Source organism: Squalius cephalus (assembly GCF_949319135.1).
Source record: "Squalius cephalus genome assembly, chromosome: 1".
Lineage (NCBI taxonomy): Eukaryota > Metazoa > Chordata > Actinopteri > Cypriniformes > Leuciscidae > Squalius > Squalius cephalus.
This window is the reverse complement of record NC_137122.1, coordinates 41,130,235-41,153,147: the sequence shown is the minus strand read 5'-3', so window position 1 is coordinate 41,153,147 and position 22,913 is coordinate 41,130,235. Positions and strand designations below refer to the sequence as shown.

The following is a 22,913-nucleotide window of genomic DNA, read 5'->3' as shown; positions in this document are numbered from 1 at the left end:
CAGACACGTCCAAAACTGTCACAACCACATGAGCGAGAGCGCAGATTAGAGAGAGAGAGAGAGAGAGAGAGAGAGAGAGGCAGAGAGAGAGAGAGAGAGAGAGGGAGAGAGAGAGAGAGAGAGCGAACTGACACACTGAAGAAGCAAATCAGTTTCCTGTATTACAACTTAGTTCCTTAACAGTTGTTTTACAGCGGCAGCCGCCAAAATTTTCTCAAAAGTATCGGAAAATGCAAGCTATAAAGTGTGTGGTGGTCGGAGATGGGTGAGTGAAGAAAGCTCTTACATGGATTTATTAGCCAAATCTGATTTTCACCGTTTACATTGAAAAGTTGTTTGTAAACATTAAAATGGTTTATAATTTCTTATTTATTGATGTTTATTAATATGAAAATGGCTTGATAGCGTTTATGACCGTTGGCTGTTGATGTCTTATAAAGCACTTATTTCATCTGCTTCGTCTGTTGGTTAGATTTAATTTCCTCATTTGTCACGTGAGACACTTTGTATTTTAGTTTATATAGCCTCAGGCTTAGGTTAGTTGCTGAACCTATGGTTCATGCTTGAATACACAATTCATATTTCTCAAATGTATTCCCAAATAAGGATATAAAATAACCTACTGCACTTACAGGTTTCATGAGTTATGTAGGCTGCTACAGTTGTGTTTGGCTAAAAGATATAAGCACTGAGATGAGCAATATTGGGCTGACAGTCAGATTGGGGGTAGCAGAGATATTTAAATCTTTGAACATTCACTGCAAAGTTAATACAATGTGGTGCAGGAAGTTATGTCACACATAATACCTGATAAAAAAAGGAAAACAGCATTTGCACTTGAGTCACGTTCCTCTGGAGGTTTTTATACTTTATTATGTGAGTGACAAGATCATGATGACAAGAATGTTATGAAATCATATGGTCTAACCCAGTGGTTAAGAGATACTTAAGAAGGGTCCAGGGTAAGATTTAGATTTTGCTTTAATAGATTAAAATCAATTTGGGAGGGCATTAATAAAATAAATAATGATAATTAACATTGGAGTTAAAAATGAACCAATTTCTTGGTCTAATGTTGCTGAAGCCATATTTGAACCTTAATGATGGGCCTGTTGTGGTACAGAAGCCAAAAAACATTGGGAAACGTTTGCTTACACAATTGGGCACTTCATCAGGCTGTAAATATTTGGGCTGTTTCTAGTGGACCAAGCATGTTTTCCATGAAGCATGCATCATAACAGTGCAAGGAACACAAGTATCTGTTCTGAGTGCGGTCATACAAAGTAGTGCAGTTAAACTGGCATCTTTTAGTCTGTTTTCAAGATGACTGACAATGACAGATAAGGACATTCTCCTTTATTCCTTTAGACCTAAACATGTCAAGCTTGTTGTTTGCTTTCTGTTAAACACCGACTAATATGTTAGGTAGAACATGCTGACCTACAGACAGCCATGATTCAAGATGGAGGATGAGATGGCTCTGATTTCGAACCATGTGAGACTGAAGCTGCTTTTCAAAAGGAGGAGGAGAAATTTGCATAGGAACATATAGAGGCCTTTATGAGGTTTTGATCTGCCACATCACTTTATCTCATCTGCTGTATATAATGCAGTGAGACAGATCAATACAGATCTGGAAGCAGAGCAGAAAGCTGCTGATGCAACAGTTATTAGGGATGTATGATGGAGGTTTGAAGTGTTGAAATGTTGTAATTCATGAATGACAGTAGCAAAAGGAACTGTTAGTGCATTGCTTTCTGGCCAGGTTCAGTGGAACATCTAACATGGCAAATGGCAGCGGGGAGAGGTGCTTTCGCTTTGAGGATATCCTGTTTAAACTCTGTGCACGGTTCTCCATTTTGAAGCTGTTAACTTCCTCTTGCATTTGATGCTGTGACCCAGCTGTTTAAGTTCCTCGTATTGCTTAAAGATGAACTGGCTGAGCATTCCTCATTTTACAGCTTAAGGGAGGAAATATTGTCTAAAAATGTGAATTGTCACTTTTTACTCAATACATTTTTTAAAGAATCTTCATTTACAGTAGATCTTTTTCATACAATGACAGCTTGAAGTTACCACAGGCTGTTCAGCTGCAACAAGGACGAAAAAAGCACCATTTAAAACCATAGATAAGTCCAAAGTAATGTGGACTAATTTGTGGTGTTAAATGGTGCTTTTTTTTTTTTTTTACTTTGGACTGTGCTACATTTGCCCACATTACATTTGGTTGTGAGACTGCAGAACCAATGACACACAATGTTATATTTGATTTGAGAGCTGCAGCAGAGGTGAATATTATCAGAGATTACTTCAATCAAAGGATTTATTTATTTATTCATAATAAGACGTGACCATGTCACATTGTGATCTCTTAGCTGAATTAAAAGAACACAAACGTTAAAGCTGCAAATTGTAGCATTGCCGTAATGGTGAGTAGATTTAATATTTTGTCATGCATTTACAATTATTTGGTATATGTGGAATGCATGTTTTTAAAAAAGCAGAGTGTGACGCTATATTACTGCATTTGAAGTGTCCATAAAAGTTTTGCATGCTTAAAGTGCAGTCTGTGGAATCAGTCTGATTATGTAAAAAAAAAGTTCAGATAAACAGAGACCAATCACGGTATGTCAGGGAAATAATTCAACAATTTATTTTCTAATTAAATGAAACAGAATGTGACCCCCATTTTTTGTTGTTCATATTGTGGATTCACTTAACTCGTGCATGTGTGAACACAAATCCTGTCGCACTTGATTTTTTCCCCCCTTTTTTTTTTAACTCTGATGCTATCACATGCTGTCTGCTCCGTGCTTTTAACTGTCATGACATCCGGGTGGACATTTTCTGCTTTTTCTGACAACCTACCTACCGTTACCCTAAACCTACCCGTCCATGCCTACACCTTCCCTTAAAACAATGCAAATATATTGTAGCACAATCTGATAGGTAGCATGTTTCATCAGTACACCGGCTCTGCTAAAGCACGAGGCCCTGCACTCAAAATATATAGCACACAAGCAGGCCTACATGTACACACTAATAGTGATCACGTTGTTGTACAGTTGTAGGAAATCCAGAAAATGCTTGTGTTTTACAATCAAGGGGAGAAAAACAGAATAAACAAGTTAAAGCGACTAGGGGGACATTTGTGAAGACACACTTCAAAAAGAGGCTCGCTGTCTCTCTTCCTGGATGACACCGCCCAACTTCCTGTCATCCTGTCACGACAATGCCAGGCCCCATACTGAGTTTGCTCTCGCTCTCTTTCTCTCTGTATCTATCTAGCCTATATCTGATTCACAACTTCAAAGAGCCTCAGAATGTTTTCTGTTTTCAGCGCGCTGTCTCCAGTGTTCACTGGAATTTGTGTAGATTAAAATTTATTCGAGTATGCTCACTGATGTAAGGCATGTTTGATTTCCCCAGTGCCTGCACTCACAGACTCAGTTCTGTTAATATTACATTATTTCGTCATGATTTTTTCCGTTTATGATGTTGAATCATGCCTTACAGTGCATACACAATACACCAGAGCCTAGCCCTTCAGTCAAGTGCACACAAGTCTGGATAACTCAAATGGTGTATGGTTGTTGCCACATGTTTGTACGTATGTGTTTTTCCATGTGCTTTTTTTAAATATCTACAGTGCTGGTCAGAATTATGTGCCCCCTTGTATTGGTAAATATGATCAAAAATGGCTGTAAAAAAAATTAATCTGCATTGTTAATTGTTAAAAAATTAGCAAAAATCTAACCTTTCATTGAAGTAAAAGAATTGAAAGTGGGGGTAAAATCACATTAAGAAATAAATGTTTTTCTTCAAAACACGTTGGGAACAATTATTTTCCCCCTTTTATTAAATACTTTTTGCAACCTCCTTTTTCCAAGATAACAGCTCTGAGTCTTCTCCTATAATGCCTGATGAGTTTGGAGAACACCTGACAAGAGATCAGAGACCATTCCTCCATACAGAATCTCTCCAGATCCTTCAGATTCCCAGATCCATGTTGGCACTTCTTCTCTTCAGTTCAGCCCACTCATTTTCTATAGGGTTCAGGTCTGGGGACTGGGATGGCCATTGCAGTTGCTTGGTTTTGTGCTCAGTCACCCATTTTTGTTTTGATTTTGGATCACTGTCCTGTTGGAAGATCCAAACATATGGCCTATTATAAGATTTCTAGCAGAGGTTGTCAGGTTTAGATTTTTTATCTGTTGGTATTTGACTGAATACGTGATGCCATGTATCTGAACAAGATGTCCAGGACCTCCAGGAAAAAATAGGCCCACAACATTAACGATGCAGTGGTATAATTAACCAACAGAAACAGAAGCATTTATTTCATAATGTGATTTTCCCCCCACTTTTCAATTATTTTACTTCAATGAAAGGTTAGATTTTTGCAAATTTTTTAACAATTAACAATGCAGATATATTTTTACAGCCATCTTTGATCATATTTACCAAGGGGGCAAATAATTCTGACCAGCACTGCATACTCTATTAGAGAGAGCAAGAGATAGAAATCAAGCAAGTGTGTGTAATAAAGATAGCAAATAGTTGTGATGTGACTGAACATGTTTAGCCTGAGGCGTGTGATTTTGGCCTTGCCCTTGAGTAGCTCCAGTGATTCTTGATGCGAAGGAGATGTAGCCACAAGCTCCTGAATCCCAGCATTCCTCACTTTCACTGCCTGCATGCAGCAACATGCGCTCCACTGGAATTTGTGTCTCGTACACTCTTATTTCAGCCCCTGTATGTATTTTGCAGCTTCAGGTGACCAGTTTTCATACCGAATGTCATCATCTAACTTTTTTATGTAAGCATCCACAATTGTTTGGAGGTATTTTGCTCTGCGGTCTGCTGTCACAGCTCTGCATGTGGCATAACTATCCCCTGATCTGACTGTGAAAGCAGTTTCTTTTCTAGGTGTATGAAAGGATTTCTGAGTATACAAATTATTTTGAAGGCAATCTTCTGTTGTTGGTAATATAATAACACATACACACAAAAAAACTTTTGCACTTCACAGGAGTGAAATACATTGGTAAAGGGCTATTTAAAAAATGAAGAAAGGCAAAAAAATAAAAAAAGTGCAGCACAGAACGCTCAGGCTTTTATTAAATAGGCCTAGCTAATGCATGCCATAGGCCTACACTACAGACTACACCACTTTGAAAGTCATCGTATTGCAGTTCTTTTCACACTACACAACTGTTTGTCGTTGCCGATGTCAGTTCCAGTCAAAACATTTCACACTACATGACTTGGATTGCAGATAGGTCTGGATATTTACGTCACATCAGTGACTATCGCTCATGTTTGAATTATCAATGAGGAGAGAGCCGATGTGTCGCTGATGACAGAGAGTTATTTAGCAGGTATCTAGACCTGTTTTCGGTTCAAGTAGTGTGAAATACCATTAAAGGGGTGGTGTAATGCCCTTTTCACAAGATGTAAAATAAATCTATGATGTCCCCAGAGTGTGTATGTGAAGTTTTAGCTCAAAATTCCCCACAGATATTTTTATATAGCATGTTAAAGTTGTCACTTTTTGAGGGTGAGCAAACGCACCGTTTTTTTTTTTTTTGTGTCTGTCCCTTTAAATTCAAATGAGCTGCTGCTCCTGGCACAGAGGGCTTCAAAAGCTTGTGTGTTGGCAGCTCCGATTATCTCACACACAAACACACACACACAGAAAATTTTAAAACTTTTAGCCTTTTATGTTCAAACCGGAGTCAGACAAAGATGGAGAGACTCAAGAAGAAGTGACAACATGTAGACAACATTTCTGAATGGTTAGTTGATGAAGTTATGTAACTTATAAGTCATTATCTTCTAGTCAATGATTAGCATATTCTGTCTTGATAATCTATAAATTGTGTTCTGGGGGCGGGTTTATGTAAATTTTATGGGTTAGTGATAACCCGGGAGGTATGTCGTGTAATCCCTACCAGCCGTTTGTTGTAGTCCTTAAAATGCAATTTCTTTAAAATAAAATATCTCTCTTTGCTTTGAACTTTGAGCGTTTTAACTTTGCAGATGTTGTTTACACTGCTAAATTTGACATAAACTGTAAACTTGTCCCTCAAATCTGACTGGTTGAATCGAAATTTGTTCCAGGTCAAACATGTTGATCCAGGAACATGTACTTGGTTAAATCACGTTCACCATTATTTTGATTAAAAGATCAAGGGCACATGAATTTTGTGCATATTATTTATAATAATACTGCAATATTCCATAAAAAACAAGATTTGTCAACTTTGATTTCATGGTGACTTTAAAAGTTGAAGTTCTTTAATAACACTTGCTTCATGAGGGAGACTCTGAACTAGCGGCCACTGCATAGTGGTAAAACACGTCTGCACGTGTTTACATAGAAAAACAATTAAAAAGCAGTGCATGCAATAAAAACTTGTTCTGTGTGAACCAGTCATGAGATAGTTTAGCTTTGAGCAATGAAAAGCAATAGTACAGATAAAGTGGATACAGAATCTCTCCTTTCATGTATGGCATTGCTGTATGCGGTTGGGATTTAAACATTCAATGCCTAGTTCTTGAAAAAGGACCGCATACAATGTTCTTTGTATTTGAAAACAAATGTGTGAATTCACTATGGATGTAGTACACCTGTCCCTCTTATTAAATGATGGTTACATCAGATATCTAGTGTACTTTGAAGTAATTTTAGCAGCATGTGTTTTACTGAAAGTACTAAAAGTGCATTATATTGTTTGTTTTCCAGCAATCTGACAGATTTCTTTTTTGCGTTGTTGTTTGTGTTCTTCAGAGCTGTGGGAAAGACCTGTCTTCTCATCAGCTACACTACCAATGCTTTCCCTGGGGAGTACATTCCCACAGTGTGAGTACCACAACAATAGTGGAGGATTGAATTGTTTATATTTTTATGTTGAACTTGACAGTCATGGTGAAATATTGAGAGATTCTGTGGGTTGGCTATTTTCACTCAGGTTTGATAACTACTCAGCAAATGTAATGGTGGATAGCAAACCAGTCAACCTGGGCCTCTGGGATACAGCTGGACAGGAAGACTACGACAGACTGCGGCCACTGTCCTACCCTCAGACGGTACACATCACCATAAACATTTAGTGGAACACGTTCCCTTTAATACCCATAATTGTGATCAATCAGTGTTTTTTTCGTGATAGATTTTAAATATATATATATATATATATATATATATATATATATATATATATATATATATATATATATATATATATATATATATATATATATATATATATATATATATATATATATTTTTTTTTTTTTTTTTTTTAAGTCTCTTCTGCTCAACAAGGCTTCATTTATTTAATCAAAAAACAGTAAAACAGCAATATTGTAAAATATTAATACAATTTAAAATAACTGTTGTCAATTAGAATACATTTTAAAATGTAATTTATTCCTGTGATGCAAAGCTGAATTTTCAGCATCATTACTCCAGTCTTCAGTGTCACATGATCCTTCAGAAATCATTCTAATATGATGATTCGCTGATCAAGGAATATTTCTTATTATTATCATTGTTGAAAACACTTAATCGTATTTGCTTAATATTATTTTTTTGTTTAGTTTTTAATTAAATAGAAATAGTCAGAATTCTTTGATGAAAAGAATTGAAAAGAACAGCATTATAGCATTATAATAGAATATTGAATAGAAAAGAATTAGAAATCTGATCAATTAATCAATTAAATGTGTCTTTGCTGAATTAAATTATCACTTTCTAGTCTAAAAAAAAAAAAAAAGAAAGAAAAAAAACAATCCAACTGACCCCAAACTTGTGACCGGGAGCATTTGTTCAGTTTATTCATCAAAAAATGTCCTCTGATGATATTTTTGCAGGATGTGTTTCTCATCTGTTTCTCTCTGGTGAGCCCAGCATCGTTTGAAAACGTCAGAGCCAAGGTAAGTCCTTACGAGTGGTTTAGTCTGGATATTTGTCACACCAGCATGAGCCTATAGACACAATCCCGCTGTAACTCACAATAACCCGCTGCCATTCTGTGCATTCTTGCCACATTCCCACATACACACACTGTACCCTCATGCTTGCCCTTATACACTTGCTCGATACTGCACTGGACACTAGATGCCACTGTGCATTAATCCAATATGCATTTTCTGACCTTAATCACAAACTTATAAAGTGGACATGATGTCAACATCAGCTGCTGTAAAAATGTGAGTGGCCTTGTGAGTATTCAGACATTCACAAATTAAAGGCATTCAGCTGTTTTGAAAGAGAAAGTGTTTTGTTCTCAGGAAGCACAGGGTGTCTACAGATATTAACAAGTTAAATTTAAGACCTTTTTAATACCAATGGAAATACACATTTTATATACAATATATATATTATAATGTGTATTAGGGCTTTCAATAGATAAAAAAATGTAATTGCAATTAATCGCACACTTATTGTGAAATTAAAGGAGTAGTTCACTTTTAAATGAAAATTCTGTCATCATATTTATTTATTTATTTATTTATTTATGTACATTTATTAGAGGATCAACCCCATGAGATGAAACATCTCGTTTTCATGGGGGTCCTCAGGATCATGTCCAAACAACAAAAAACAGCAAAACAACAGAGTAGATACAATCAAATAAGACAAAAAAGTCATAACAATAATAAAATAATAATACAACAATACAAAAAAAAAAAAAAAAAAAACTCACCCTCATGTTGTTTCAAACCTGTATGAATTTTTTTGTTCTGCTGAACAGAAAGGGAGATATTTAGAAGAATATCAGTAACCAGACAGTTTCTGGGTCCCATTGACTTCCATAGTTGGAAAAAAATATACTATGGAAGTCAATGGGACCCAGAAACTGTCTGATTACTGATATTCTTCTAAATATCTTCCTTTCTGTTCAGCAGAAGAAAGAAATTCATACAGGTTTGAAACAACATGAGGGTGAGTATATGATGACAGAATTTTCATTTTAAAGTGAACTACTCCTTTAATCTTACACCATTTGTCTTGTTTAGCATGGTCATTTTGTTCTAATTTCCTATATAAAGCTTCATATTGAAGGGTGATTATCACAAAACTTTATGTTCTGCAAGCTTTTTTCAAGGTAAATCCAAAAAAAAGTACACGTGGAGGATCCAAAAGGACACCAAATAACCAAATGATAAAAAAAAACTTTTCAGAATTCAGTGTATAATGTGTGTAAAGTGCAGCAGTAAAGAGCTTGTTTACATTTTAGACAAGTCAAGTTGTGATACTGAACAGGACCACATGGAGATGCCCCTAAACCAGCCCCCTTGACCTGACTGCATATACCTACTACAGTAAATGGATCCATTCAGAATTACTAAACACAGCAACATACACGCCAGATAAATACTCTACCCTGTATGTGTGTGGAAAAAATGTGAATGTACTGAAGTGTGTAAATGTGCATAAGTACAATGTGCGATCAGTGCGTCGAAAGCACTGTTTGTTTGTGCATCAATATAACAGACTCATGCGTGCTTACTTTACAATTCCTGTAGGTCACCGCAATCGTCTTTACCTTGATTGCAATCCTCATCCATCAGAACTTTACTAGCGAGACGCTGGTTTGCTTTATCCTGGCGAGAAACGTATTGCGCATCACAGTGGTGAGATACGTTCAGTCTGTACCTCAGTTCTCTCTTATGACGCAGTAACTACCACGGGAAAATAAACTTCTTCCGTCTGTCCAATGATAGACTGGAGACATTTTTGTGGTAATGTAATGAAAATATTTAAGACTCATCAAATCTGAATTTAAGACAAGGCCTTTTATTATGAAAACTTTAAGACATTTTAAGAGTTTTTAAGGAGCTGTGGCCACACACATCATCTTTACCTGTATGTTTTCCAGCCAGTCAAAAGGTTCATTCAATACTGACTCTATTTAATAACTTATTTATCTACCTCACACTCACAAAACCCCCTAAGGGAGTATAAAAACAGTGCCAGCAGCGCAGCTGACCTTGACGTGTTCTCCATCAATGCAACTGTAGATGCCTGACAGATACACACCGCTTAGTGTCCTGCTAAAGGTACCGTGTTTAAATTGCTTCTGTTTCACCCTGACAGAGTGATCCCAAAAGAGAATGCTGTTTTATAAGTCAAAATGGCGGTTCTCTGCTGAGTGTCTAGTGCAATCAGAAAATAATCTAGAGTCCTAGGGGCAAAAAGAGATGGTGTCGTACTGCCTGCTAGCGTTCAGGCGATGTAGAACGGATCAGGTAGGCTTGATAGGTTACCTTTGACTCTGGTTTGTGATTCTACACAGATCTTACCTGGCCAACAATGGGCAACCAGCATATACTTAAGCATAAACAGAATATACGTTTTTTATTTTGTCAGGGATATGTTTAGAAATGTTTTTTACATCATGTTCTCTCCGCTCAATAGATCATTGTTTGAAAAGATTATTGATTGCAGGATCTGTTTTCACAACAAAGTGCAGTTTAATTGGAGAAAATCTGAAGCTTTAAAGGGATAGTTTACATTGAATTGGCTCTATCACTCTCTCTCCTCTCTCCACCTATAGCTGGTGTGTGGTGTGCGCACTGGCGCCGTTGTTCTGTGGCTGCCGTCGCATCATCCAAGTGGATGCTGCACACTGGTGGTGGTTGAGGAGAGACCCCTGATATGATTGTAAAGCGCTTTGGGTGTACAGTAGTACATATGAAAGCGCTATATAAATGCCTCATTCTATTCTATTCTATTCTATTCATAGTTCACCCAAAAATGTTTAGAATGTTTAGAATATCTTTTGTGTTCCACAGGAAAAAGAAAGTCGTACAGATTTGGAGCCGTGAAACAATACAATAATGTTCAATTTCTTAAAGGGTTAGTTCACCCAAAAAGGAAATTTATGTCAGTAATTACTCACCATCATGTCGTTCCAAACTGTAAGACCTTCGTTCATCTTCAGAACACAAATTAAGATATTTTTGATGAAATCTGAGAGCTTTCTGACTCCTTGAAAGTGGTAATAACGTTGCTGTTTATGGAGGGGTTAGAGAGCTATCAGATTTCTTTAAAAATACCTTCATTTGTGTTCTGAAGATGAACGAAGGTCTTACAGGTTTGGAACGACATGAGGGTGAGTAATTAATGACAGAAATGTCATTTTTGGGTGAACTAAACATTAGTTAACGCATTATCATGAACTAACAAACCGTTTTTACTGTATTTTTTAAGTTTGATTCATGTTTGGTTCATGTTCAATTTAAATCATGTTTCTTTATAACAAACAATAGATTATGGCTATGTTCAGACTGCAGGCAAATTAGATTTTTTCTCAAATCAGATCTTTTCAGGCAGACTGTCTGCACTATTAATTGCAAGTGATCAAATAATATTTGTGTCCAGACACACATAACTCCTCCGTCACACAGCAAAATGCTGAAATCTTTGGACACTTTCCTGCATCCGGTTTGGAAGCCTCGTCACATACGTCACATACTTTTAAAATTCTGTAAAAGTTAATTGGCATTGTTGCTATTTCATCAACTCATTTTAACAGCCCTATTGTAAAGTGTTAACTATGCAGTGCCAAATTGGCGACCAGATTATCTTTATTGTTATTTTAGTTTGCCATCAGCTATCAGATTAACTGTGACTATGATAGCAAAACTTTGTATTGCAAATATATGACCCTGGATCACAAAACCAGTCACAAGTCGCACGGGTATATTTGTGGCAATAGCCAACAATACATTGTATGGGTCAAAATGATCGATTTTTCTTTTATGCCAAAAATCATTAGGATATTAAGTAAAGATCATGTTCCATGAAGATATTTTGTAAATTTCCTACCGTAAATATATAAAAGATTTATTTTTGTGAGTGAATGCAGCACAATCACAAACATAAACGGAAAACTTTAAAGGCGATTTTTTTTTCAATATTTCGATTTTTTTGCATCCTCAGATTCCAGATTTTCAAATAGTTGTATCTCAGCCAAATATTGTCCTATCATAATTATTTATTCAGCTTTCAGATGGTGTATAAATCTCAATTTCAAAAAAATTACCCATGTGACTGGTTTTGTCGTCCAGTCTCACATATTAGCCAAAATGAGCATGGTAATATAAAGCTGCATTTGTGAGACAGCAACTGATGGTGTAGACATACAAAGAGAGAGAGAAAAAAAAGAGATTAACATTAACAAAAGGAATCGTGATAATAAAACTCAAACAGAAAGATAGCTTTATAATATTCTACCGTCCTAGACTTCTTTCAATAATGCAGACAAAAATGAGAAAGCAAAGAGGAAGCAAGTTCCTTTTCTGCTGAGTTGTTGTTGTTGTTATTATGCCAGACCTTATCACGACCCCCGCAGCACATTTAAGGTGCCTGAGATGGAACGGAAAGCAAATTGTTTGTGATATCAATAATTCTAGAACCACTCGAGGCTTAATCCGGTCCAATTTACATTGCTTAAAATCAGCGCTTGCATAAACAAGTCCGCAAACAGTCCTTTGAATTGTTATTAAGTTCAAACAATAGCAATCTCATCTCGCCGGTTCCTTAATGCTTTATGCTTTCACTCCCAATCAAATACCTTCAGAAGCTTCTTTCACTCTTTGCTTTTTCTACCCTCCCAGTCTTTCCCTTTATTATTTCAACAGTATATTCCTGAGTAGTAACCATGGTAACACTAACCAAATGCAAATGTAGTCTTGATAGATTGTGCAAGGTTGAGGAGACAAATTAAAATCTATTTAAAGGGGAGAGGAAAGCACATAGATACACATTGCAAGACGTCACGTGACCCGTGCTTACGCACCCATTCGGCAGCAATCATGGACAAGTTAAGTGCGAAGAGATCATTTCTCATCACTGACGGGGGCTGATAGTATGTGAAAACGTGGCGCTGCAATAAGGGTTCGCTTTGACTTAGTCAGAAAGCGATGCTCAGAGAGCACACCACCCTCCCGCCAATCATGTATGCTCACAGATACCACTGGAGACATGCTGATCCCTAGCGAGGCCCACCATTTTGTGTCTCTAAACCCTTTTGAAGTCTATTAATATGTTTGAAGAGAGGAAACAAATAAACCTTTAGTTGCATAGAAAAGCTCTAAGTGTTGAGCTTCTCCAGATCAAATGTAGGACTGAAAGGGAACAAATGAACGCATCAAGGAGAGGTTTGTTTATTGCTCTTTTTAAAGTCATCTTTATGTGCACTTAAGTTCAAAGTCATTTCACTCGGCGACCATCTTAGAAATGCTTCTCAGGCATGCAAGTGCATTTCCCATCTCTTTGAATGGGGAAACATCAAATTATCCATAGCTATTCACCAAGCTTACGATTACATGACCAATCAAATCTAACAACAATTGTCTCATAAATGTGGCTTCTTATGTTAAAATATTGTTTGTAATTTTCACGCTGGACCAGCCAATGCGCATGTGCAGCTGTAAGCGTGCATGTCAGAACATTGACTGTTTCTAAAGCATCCGGAGCTTCTGCAGTGACGTGGTGACTTTACCAATCAGCGATCAACTGTTTTATTTAGAAGGCAGGACTTATTTCGCCTTCCCATTCATAGTAAGATGAGTGCACCATCTTTCTATATATAAAGTCTTTGCTTTAGTTTGCAGTACAGTGTCTGTTCTGCATTTATAAAAGTACGAAATTGCTTCAGATTGTTTACTTCAGAGTTCGAAACAGCAGTAACGTCTTCTACAGTATTAGCTTATAAATGGATGACTGCTTTGCCATTGTAAATGGTGTTTTGCCATATAAAACTTGAGTCTGGGGTGGCAAGGACACCGTGGGCTTACTGTAGCAATGCTCTTGTGCCCATTGATTGTTCAAGGTCTGCTCAACGTGACTGCATGGGTTGCTTTGTGAATGGAAACAATGGTGTTTATGAGTGTCAGATTAAAGACAACATTCAGAGGCCAGACCTTGAAAAGTGCAGCAGTCCTTGTGTGCTATAGGTTTTCAAAAATCTTTTTCCTCCGCTCTGCAGTGACCAGTTTAGAAACTGTTTTTGCTGCATTTTTCACATACTCTGCACACTTTCTGAGATACTACTGACATTGTTTGAGCATTCTGAGCTTTAACAAAGTATTCAGTTGGTGCTTTTCTGAGGAAAATCTTTTCAGTGAAAAGGCCTTGGCACATCTCAACTTGACAGGAATAAACTGCATGTTAGCCTGTATTTTCACTTCATTTTGAATTGGAACTGAACGACTTGCACAGGGGTTGTGGCGTTGGTAGCAGATGGAGCAAGCAGTGGAAGCATCAAAAAGTAGAAAAAATCTCAACTCTTTGCAAATGAATAGCTTCATAGTCCATGTATTTGACAACAGACAGGCAAAGAGAAATACCATAGAGCAGGGATGGGCAACTTCGGTCCTGGAGGGCCACTGTCCTACAGAGTTTAGCTCCAACCCTGAAAAAATCACCTGCCTGTAATTTTCTAGTAATCCTGAGGACCTTGATTAGCTTGTTCAGGTGTGTTTGATTAGGGTTGAAGCTAAACTCTGTAGGACAGTGGCCCTCCAGGACCGAAGTTGCCCATCCCTGCCATAGAGCATAGAGATGGACTGATAATCAGGAGTGAATTAATTGTTCTGATCTGCTCCTCTGCTCCCTCTAGTGGTATCCGGAGGTGAGGCACCACTGCCCTTCCACTCCAATTATTCTGGTTGGCACCAAGCTCGATTTGAGAGACGAGAAGGAGACCATCGAGAAGCTGAAAGAGAAAAAACTTGCACCAATCACTTACCCACAGGGTCTTGCATTGGCCAAAGAAATAGGTGAGGCGGCAGTGTCTGATTTGTTCTTTTATATCACTGGATAACAGTACACCACTGTTCAAAAGTTGGGGTCAGTAAGATAAAAAAAAGAAATAAAAAAAGAAATGTATACTTTTGTTCAGCAAGGACGCATTTAAGTGACAGAAATACATTTATAATGTTACAAAAAATTCCATTTCAAATAAAAGCTGTTTTTTTTTTACTTCCTGTTCATCAAATAATCCTAAAAAATGCATCACAGTTTCCACAAAAATATTAAGCAGTTATATAAAAAAGCAACTGTTTTCAACACAGATGATGATAAGAAATCAGCAAATTAGATTGAGCAGCAAATCAGCATATTTGAATTATTTCTGAAGGATCACGTGACACTGAATACTGGAATAATGATGCTGAAAATTCAGCTTTGACATCACAGGAATAAATTGCATTTTAAAATATATTCAAATAGAAAACATTTATTTTAAAATGTAATAATATTTCACAATATTACTGCTTCCACTGTAGTTTTTGATCAAATAAATGCAGCCTTGGTGAGCAGAAGATACTTTTTTTCAAAAACATTAAGAAATTGGTTACATGTACAGTTAACTTACAGTGTAAATATACATTTAAGTACTGAGTAATATCAAGTAAACAACATGTACTTTCTATAGGGCCAGAATTAGGAATGGGGTTTGGTTTAGGGTTAGTTGCATGTAATTATACATAATTAACAGTTATTAAAACAGTAGGTACATGTAACATATGTAACAACGACACTGTAAAATTTGCTGACCCCAAACTTTTTAACGGGAGATTATTTGAGTTATATACTTCTGACAATAAGGCATACACAACCTTTTTTCCCCTCCACTATTTGATCTCCAGACTTAAATAGTTTATAGTTGAAACAATTGTACTGAAAATCTGTTCGTAGGAAAAAATAAAAAATAAGGCTTAAGATACAAGACAAATGCAAACACTGTTTATTGTCTGGTTTCTTTGTAACATATAATTACCACATAGTCTCTAAATGCAAAAAAATTTTACAAAGCACTACATATCAGGCTACAGATTTAGATGCTAAATGCAATTTGTTCTCAGTGTAATTTAAACTAGCATTTGGGAGAACACATGGGCTAGTCCTCCTACACGTTCAAGATATGACAGATTTGTGCACACCTAATACACCCAGGCATCTGCTGCTAAGTTTCCCACTCAGAACGAATCAGAGATGATTCAGTACTATGCTTAAAATATATAGAGTGAGAATAATAATAATAATAATAATAATAATAATAATAATAATAATAATGCATTTTATTTAAGGCGCCTTTAAAACTACTCAAGGTCACCATACAACAAGTAGCAGCAATACCAATATTAAAACAGAAAATAACAGTAAATAACAATGGCAATCAAAAATAGCAATAAAAAAGTACTAGACTTGAGTGCACAAAGTAATCATGGAAGATAAGCAATTCTGAATAGATGGGTTTTAAGTTTGACTTTAAATTGAGCTAACGAGTCGGAATTACGGATGTTGACTGGGAGAGAATTCCAAAGACGAGGAGAAGCACGGCTAAAGGCCCTATGGCCCATGGTGGTTAGGCAAGCAGAATGTGTATGGAGGAGACCCAATGAAGAGGAACGGAAAGTTTGAGAAGGGGTGTAGGGCTGTAAGAGGTCTGAAAGGTAAGGTGGAGCGAGGTTATGAAGAGATGTGTAAGTGAGGAGGAGAATTTTAAATTCAATCCAGAATTTGATAGGAAGCCAATGTAGCTTTTGGAGTGATGGGGTGATATGTTGAATAGATGGAGTCTGGGCTATGATACGGGCTGCAGAATTCTGAATCAGCTGGAGTTTATGAAGAGAGATTTGTGTGGTAAACCAAATAAAAGAGAATTACAGTAATCAATGCGGGAGGATGCACAAGCTAATGAACAAGAATAGCGGAACTATGCGGAGTGAGAAATGGATGGAGGAAAACAATATTGCGGAGATGAAAATAACAAGACCTGGCTATGTTATTAATGTGAGCTTCAAATGAAAGGGTGTTGTAGAAGATGACCCCCAAGTTCCTAACCTGGCGGGAAGGAGAAACAGAGAACCGTCAATGGATAAAGTAAAACTGCAGGACCTAGAGAGAGTAGAATTAGTGCCAATAAAGAGTACTTCAGTCTTACTGCCATTAAGTTTGAGGAAGTTGGCAGAAAACCAGACATTTATTTTGTGAAGGCAGTTGGTAAGACAGGCAGGGGGGAGAATGGAATCAGGGTTTGTAGATACATAAAGCTGTGTATCATCAGAGTAACTGGAATTTAATACAGAATTTGGAAAAGATATTACCGAGTGGGAGAAGGTAGATTAGGAACAATAGGGGACCTAGGACAGAACCTTGGGGTTCAGCTGTGGTTAGCTGTGGTCCAGAACCACAGCTGACAGAAGAAGGTTGGGAATTCAGTTTTTTTAGTTGTACAAACTGTGTACAGTTTGAAAGGTATGAAGTGAACCAGGCATAAGGAATACCAGTGATACCAATATCGGATAAACGGTTTAAGAGAATATTGTGTGAAATTGTTTCAAAAGCTGTTTCAAAAGCTGCACTCAAGTCAAGTAAAACAAGAATAGAAAAGAACCCGCCATCAGTAGCCATTAACACATCATTAGTTATTCTCACAATGCTATGCTTAGAACGAAACCCTGACTGAAAACACTCATACAAGTTATTATTACTAAGGTGAGCATGAACCTGTGCTGCCACTGCTTTTTCAAGAATTTTTGAAATAAATGGAAGATTTGAGATGGGACGGAAATGATCTAGATTGTTAGAAAGGCGGTGCTAGTAACAAACCTGATATGTGTGCATGTGTTTGTGTGCGAACAGATGCAGTAAAATACCTGGAGTGTTCTGCTCTCACTCAGAGAGGTCTAAAAACGGTGTTTGATGAGGCCATCCGTGCTGTGCTCTGCCCACAGCCCACCAAGGTCAAGAAGAAGGGCTGTGTGCTGCTCTAAGGATGCACGGTATGTTGTCATGTGTGTTATTGTTCTGTTGAGACAGAAGATGTCAGAGAGGGAGAAGGGCATGCATAAAATTTCAGATGTGACCTCAATTATAGCGAACAGCTTTTGTTCTATTACTGCTTTACAGTTGTCCCGACTTACAAACGCGCTTCCTGGTGTAAGTTAAAGACAGTAATTCTGCTTTATGTCAAAGGCTATTCTTTAAAAAAGAGGATGTGAGGAGATGCAAAAAGTAGAACATGCACTGACCTTTTCTTCTTTCTGCCTCCAGATTCGTCACTGTAAAACAGGTACCAGAGAAATCCACTGGTTTTCTCCCACAAACCAACAAGGGATGCAATTGCATTATGAAAGCCTTTCTTCTCTTTTTAGCTGAATATAACTCCTGAATATACCACATTGATGCCAATGAAATAATATTGTTATTGACAAAATATTTAATCATATTTTAACTGATGTATTGTGTTATATTGTGTATGAATCGTTTTTGTTTGGTACACAGTTGTGTACTGTTTTCTCAAGACAATATAAAACAGGTGATCATCATTTCTTTACCAAAAAAAGCACAAGTACTTGTTACACAAAGCTGAACTCAGAGGGACTTTTTAGACATATGAATCACTTCCACATAATACTTGTATAGTTATTTGTGGCAAAAATAAACTGGAGAACTCTGTTTCCAATGGCAAAAATAAACTGTACAATTCTGTTTCCAAACAGCTGTCTTTTTTCTCCATTCTACCTCTCTAAAGAGCTCACTAACAGGTATATAATTAGTACACGTCGTTTTCAGTGAATGTATTTGGAATTATTTGATTCAGGTGCTCTTAGGTGACAATTATAGTGCCTAATTCCGAGAATGTGATACAGATCAGCATGATTTCCCCATTGAGAGCAGAACTTGAGCTTCTCATTGCTTCTTTCATTGCTGAAATTGTAACAGCAAAAATGTGAACTTGCAGTATCTATATGATATGATGGCACTCTCTCACTTTATCAGCCCTTCCTCTTCTATTAGCCATGTGGACTTTGTGACATGACAACACGCCAACATTGACTTCAATGCGACTGTCGTGAGCTCACATCAAAATGTTGCCATTTACAGCAAGTCTAGATGCGGTACATTCTTCATCTCGTAGCTTTAGCAGTAAAATGTAAAACAGTTTTTTGTGTTGAGCCTATTTTTGCCATGTGCAGCATGTTAAATTCAGCACAAAATTGGGAGGAATTGCACAGTAAACCTCTTTAACAACATTATTTAACAATATTTTGAAATTTAGGCTTTTATGAAGCAAAAAAGAATAAAAAATTGAGTGAAATATATACCTACTGTTTGAAAAAAGAAACAAATTTCTTGATACAAGTCCCGATGAAAGCCTGTTGTCTCCTCAGAGTGAAAATAAATAAATAAAAAGCAAATTGAAACTGAATGTGCGAGATTTTGGATTCATTATCTGCTATAGGTAATAGACTAGAGGAATAACAAAGTGCAATAATCTGTAAAACTATTTGTGCTACAATCAGTGTTTATGATTATGATTATAAATTAAAGTTATATGATAACAAATAAGTTTGAGCATAACAGATAATGTTTTTGTACAGCTAAAATAACTGGAAGCTAAACATGACCACGGCCACTTCTACATTAAAAACAAGGTGGATATTTTGACTTTGTTTCTCATAATTGCGACTTTATATCTGACAATGTGACATCTTGTGGTGTGACATTCTAATTATCATTCTGACTTCTGAAATTGCAACTACATTTTTTCTGTATTGTGCCTGATTTTATATCTCACAGTGTGATTTAGTTCTTATTTTATTTGATCTCACAATCAGCTTTTTAATGTTTTTTTTTACTCTGAGGTGGAAACAGGCTTTCGAATGTTCCACACGCAGTGACAGACACACAAAACAGCACTTTCCATTCAGTAAACCTGACTGAATCCAGATTAAGTCATTTATAGCTACATTATGGAGTTTCATGTGGATTAATTGCCATTTAAATGTAAGTGTGGTCCCCTTTCTCATGTAAATTAGATTTAACCATGCTGAGGTTTGTAATAGTTATCAAAGGCCCACTCCTTATAGCCATTTTATAATGTATGGCTAGTTATAAAAAGAAATACTCAATGTAGCAATCCAGAAATAACTTTCTCTTCTGTACAGAGTCACAGCTCTGAGAAGAAACACCATCAGTGTGAAAGCACAAAACACGCTGTCAATGCATGTGGTGTGAAACCGGCCTTAAGGTGTTTTCAAACTGTTAACGCCCCAGTTTCATGATAAACCAGCTGATAGTTAAGCAGTAACTCAGGATCGCTCAACATGACAGAAGGTTGCAGTACCTTGTAATTAGATTAATTAACCAGGACGCCATGAAATGAAAAATATTACTTAGATATGTTTCTGTTTTTCCCATGAGGCAAGGTATTTATTTCAATGATTCACCAAAAAACTCGGTATGACTCACATATCACAGTGACTTATAAATAAAGCACTCTAAGAGGCAGCCATGGGGTCAGTGCAATGAGCAAGGAATGGAATCAGATAAAAAAATAGGAGAGAGAGAGAGAGAGAGAGAGAGAGAGAGAGAGAGAGAGAGAGGAACACAAACACAATCAAGTGGAGTCAAGAGAGATCAGCTTCCCTTCAGCCATCTAAGGGGTTATAAATTATGTGCCGACGTGTGTGGATGTAAACAGGCTTCAGAGGCCGAGCTGCGCTCTGAGATCTTGTGAGGTATCATCTGATCTTCAGAAACCTCACAGTCATTTGCGATGTGATGAGACGAGAGAGCAATCCCACAGAAACGCCACCGGAATACCAATCTGATTGATTGTCTTCAACAGAAAGGAACAAAAGAGAAAGCTTCTGTGCAGAAAGCTAGACGGATACATAAGCTGCATAATTCGCCGGAGTCTGATGACGTCTCTGTTTTCTTGCTCCCACTCTCATTTGTCACTGCAGTGAATGAAACAATCGGTTTTAATACAATGGCAATCCATCAGTATTAAATTGTATGTCAGTGCTTGACTGATGTAGAATTAATTAATAATGTAAAAGTAGAATGTTTTTATATAGGTCTATCTATCAAAGCATCCAAACATCTGCTGCCATCTCCACGGATTTTCTGATCACAAAAATGTTCAATATTTAGTGTGCTGAAAAAGTGTTGAAAGTCAGAACTTTCAACACTTTTTCCAGTTGAACTGGTTTTAAGTCAGTTATTTATATCTTTTGCTGTAGTGTGTCAGTAGGAAATATCAGTTTACATTTAGGAGTCTGACAACAGCCGGTATGATCTGATCTCACCATCATCGAGTCCGTCTGTGATTACATGAAGAAACAGAAGAAACTGAGACAGACTAAATCCAGAAGAACTGCGGGAACGTCTCCGAGATGCTTGAAGAAAGCTTCCTGCAAAGCTACAGTACTGTGAAAAGTACTGGCACTTGTGTTAAAATGATGTAAAGTGAGAATGCTTTCAAAAATAAAACATACCTAAGACTTTTGCACAGTACTGTATATATATTTTTTATCAACATGAACACAGGTCCACACCAGCACATCCTATCCAGTACAATGAACAAAGGTACAAACTGTGTTTTCAGTCTTCATCAGCTCATCTGCACTGTACTGATTTATGACATAACACAACAAATGAGTGGTGTAAGGATTGAATAGATGATCATTTTTAACATTATTTGAACTATTCATGTCACATACTGTTCAAAAGTTTTAAAAAAAAAAGAAAGAAAAAAAAGGTCAGTAAGACTTAGTAAGACTAAATTACTATGTTTATTCAGCAAGGATGCATTAAATTAATCAAAAGTGACAGTAAAGACATTTATGTTACAAAAGATTTCTATTTCAAATAAATGCTGTTAAATATGTTATATTCATCAAATAATCCTGAGAAAAAAATATCAACACTGATAATAATAATAAATTTTTCTAGAGCAGCAAATCATCATATTAGAATGATTTCTGAAGGATCATGTGACACTGAAGACTGGAGTAATGATGCTGAAAATTCAGCTTTACCATCACAGGAATAAATTACATTTGAAAATATATTACAATAGAAAAGAGTTATTTTAAATTGATTTAATATTTCACAATATTACTGTATTTTGATCCAATTAAAGCAGCCTTGGTGACCATAAGATACGTCTTTCAAAAACATTTAAAAAAAATTATTGACCCTAAACTTTTAAAAGGTAATGCCATTTTATCCCTTTTAAATACTATTATTAAACAGTGATCAAACCTTGTGAATCCAGATTGCTACATACAGTACATACATTTCATATTTTAATCAAACTTTACAATTGAACACTGAAGTTTGAGATTTTTCTGTTTTGTTTTTTGGCTTGTGGTTCATGTGTGTGCGCTACTCCTAAAGGACCTTTTAGCAAGTAGTATTTAAAATGTCCTTTCTTTTTTGGGGAGAAAAACAAATATTGATGAGTAACGCTGAGTAACTACACAATCAAATGCTCTCTAAAATGAGAAAGTCACTTCACCTGCAGCCAACTAGGAAGTTTCTAATGACACATAAAGTGTATAGTTGCGTTACGTCCAGAGATGTATTATTATTTTTATTGTCATGGTCCATCAGAAGAGTTGTGTTCTTTATTGTGTTTTTTCTGTTTTTCTGTGTTTCTCCCTCTGTTTCCCCTTTTTTAAATAATAATAATTATTATTATTATTATTATATTATTATTATTATTATTATTATTATTAAAGAACTTTATGATAATTTGTTTGCTTGTGGTGCTCTGGTAGGACTCAGATCAACGCTCTTAAAATATTAATATTTTGTTGCGTTAGCGTTTACCCCTAGACTCATGCGGGACATAACATTGCGTCACAAATTATGCACTTATACACAATGTATCTCACAAAAGTGAGTACACCCCTCACATTTCAGCAAACATTTTAGTATATCTTCTCAAGGGAAAATACTATAGAAATGAAACTTGGATATATTTTAGAGTAGTCAATGTGCTGCTTGTATAGCAGTATATATTTACTGTCCTCTGAAAATAACTCAACATACAGCCATTATTGTCAAAATAGCTGGCAACAAAAGTGAGTAC

At 36.5% G+C, this 22,913-nt stretch overlaps 1 protein-coding gene across 1 annotated transcript; it reads left to right on the top strand.

Moving 5' to 3' along the window:
* Window positions 1–142: 142 nt before the first annotated feature.
* rac2 (Rac family small GTPase 2) lies at window positions 143–18,525 on the top strand. The gene is made up of 7 exons (XM_079847874.1): window positions 143–265; window positions 6,794–6,865; window positions 6,975–7,092; window positions 7,879–7,941; window positions 14,640–14,799; window positions 17,669–17,808; window positions 18,080–18,525. Exons 1-6 carry the CDS (start codon window positions 231–233, stop codon window positions 17,797–17,799), a joined length of 579 nt encoding a protein of 192 aa, XP_079704000.1. The 5' UTR covers window positions 143–230; the 3' UTR covers window positions 17,800–17,808; window positions 18,080–18,525.
* Window positions 18,526–22,913: the final 4,388 nt, after the last annotated feature.

Excerpts from the sequence above, each read along its gene's own strand:
- rac2 (XM_079847874.1), top strand. The coding sequence starts at position 231 with ATGCAAGCTATAAAGTGTGTGGTGGTCGGAGATGG. Across the intron at positions 266-6,793 it reads TGTGTGGTGGTCGGAGATGG|AGCTGTGGGAAAGACCTGTC; the intron begins GTGAGTGAAGAA and ends TGTGTTCTTCAG. Across the intron at positions 14,800-17,668 it reads TGCATTGGCCAAAGAAATAG|ATGCAGTAAAATACCTGGAG; the intron begins GTGAGGCGGCAG and ends GTGTGCGAACAG.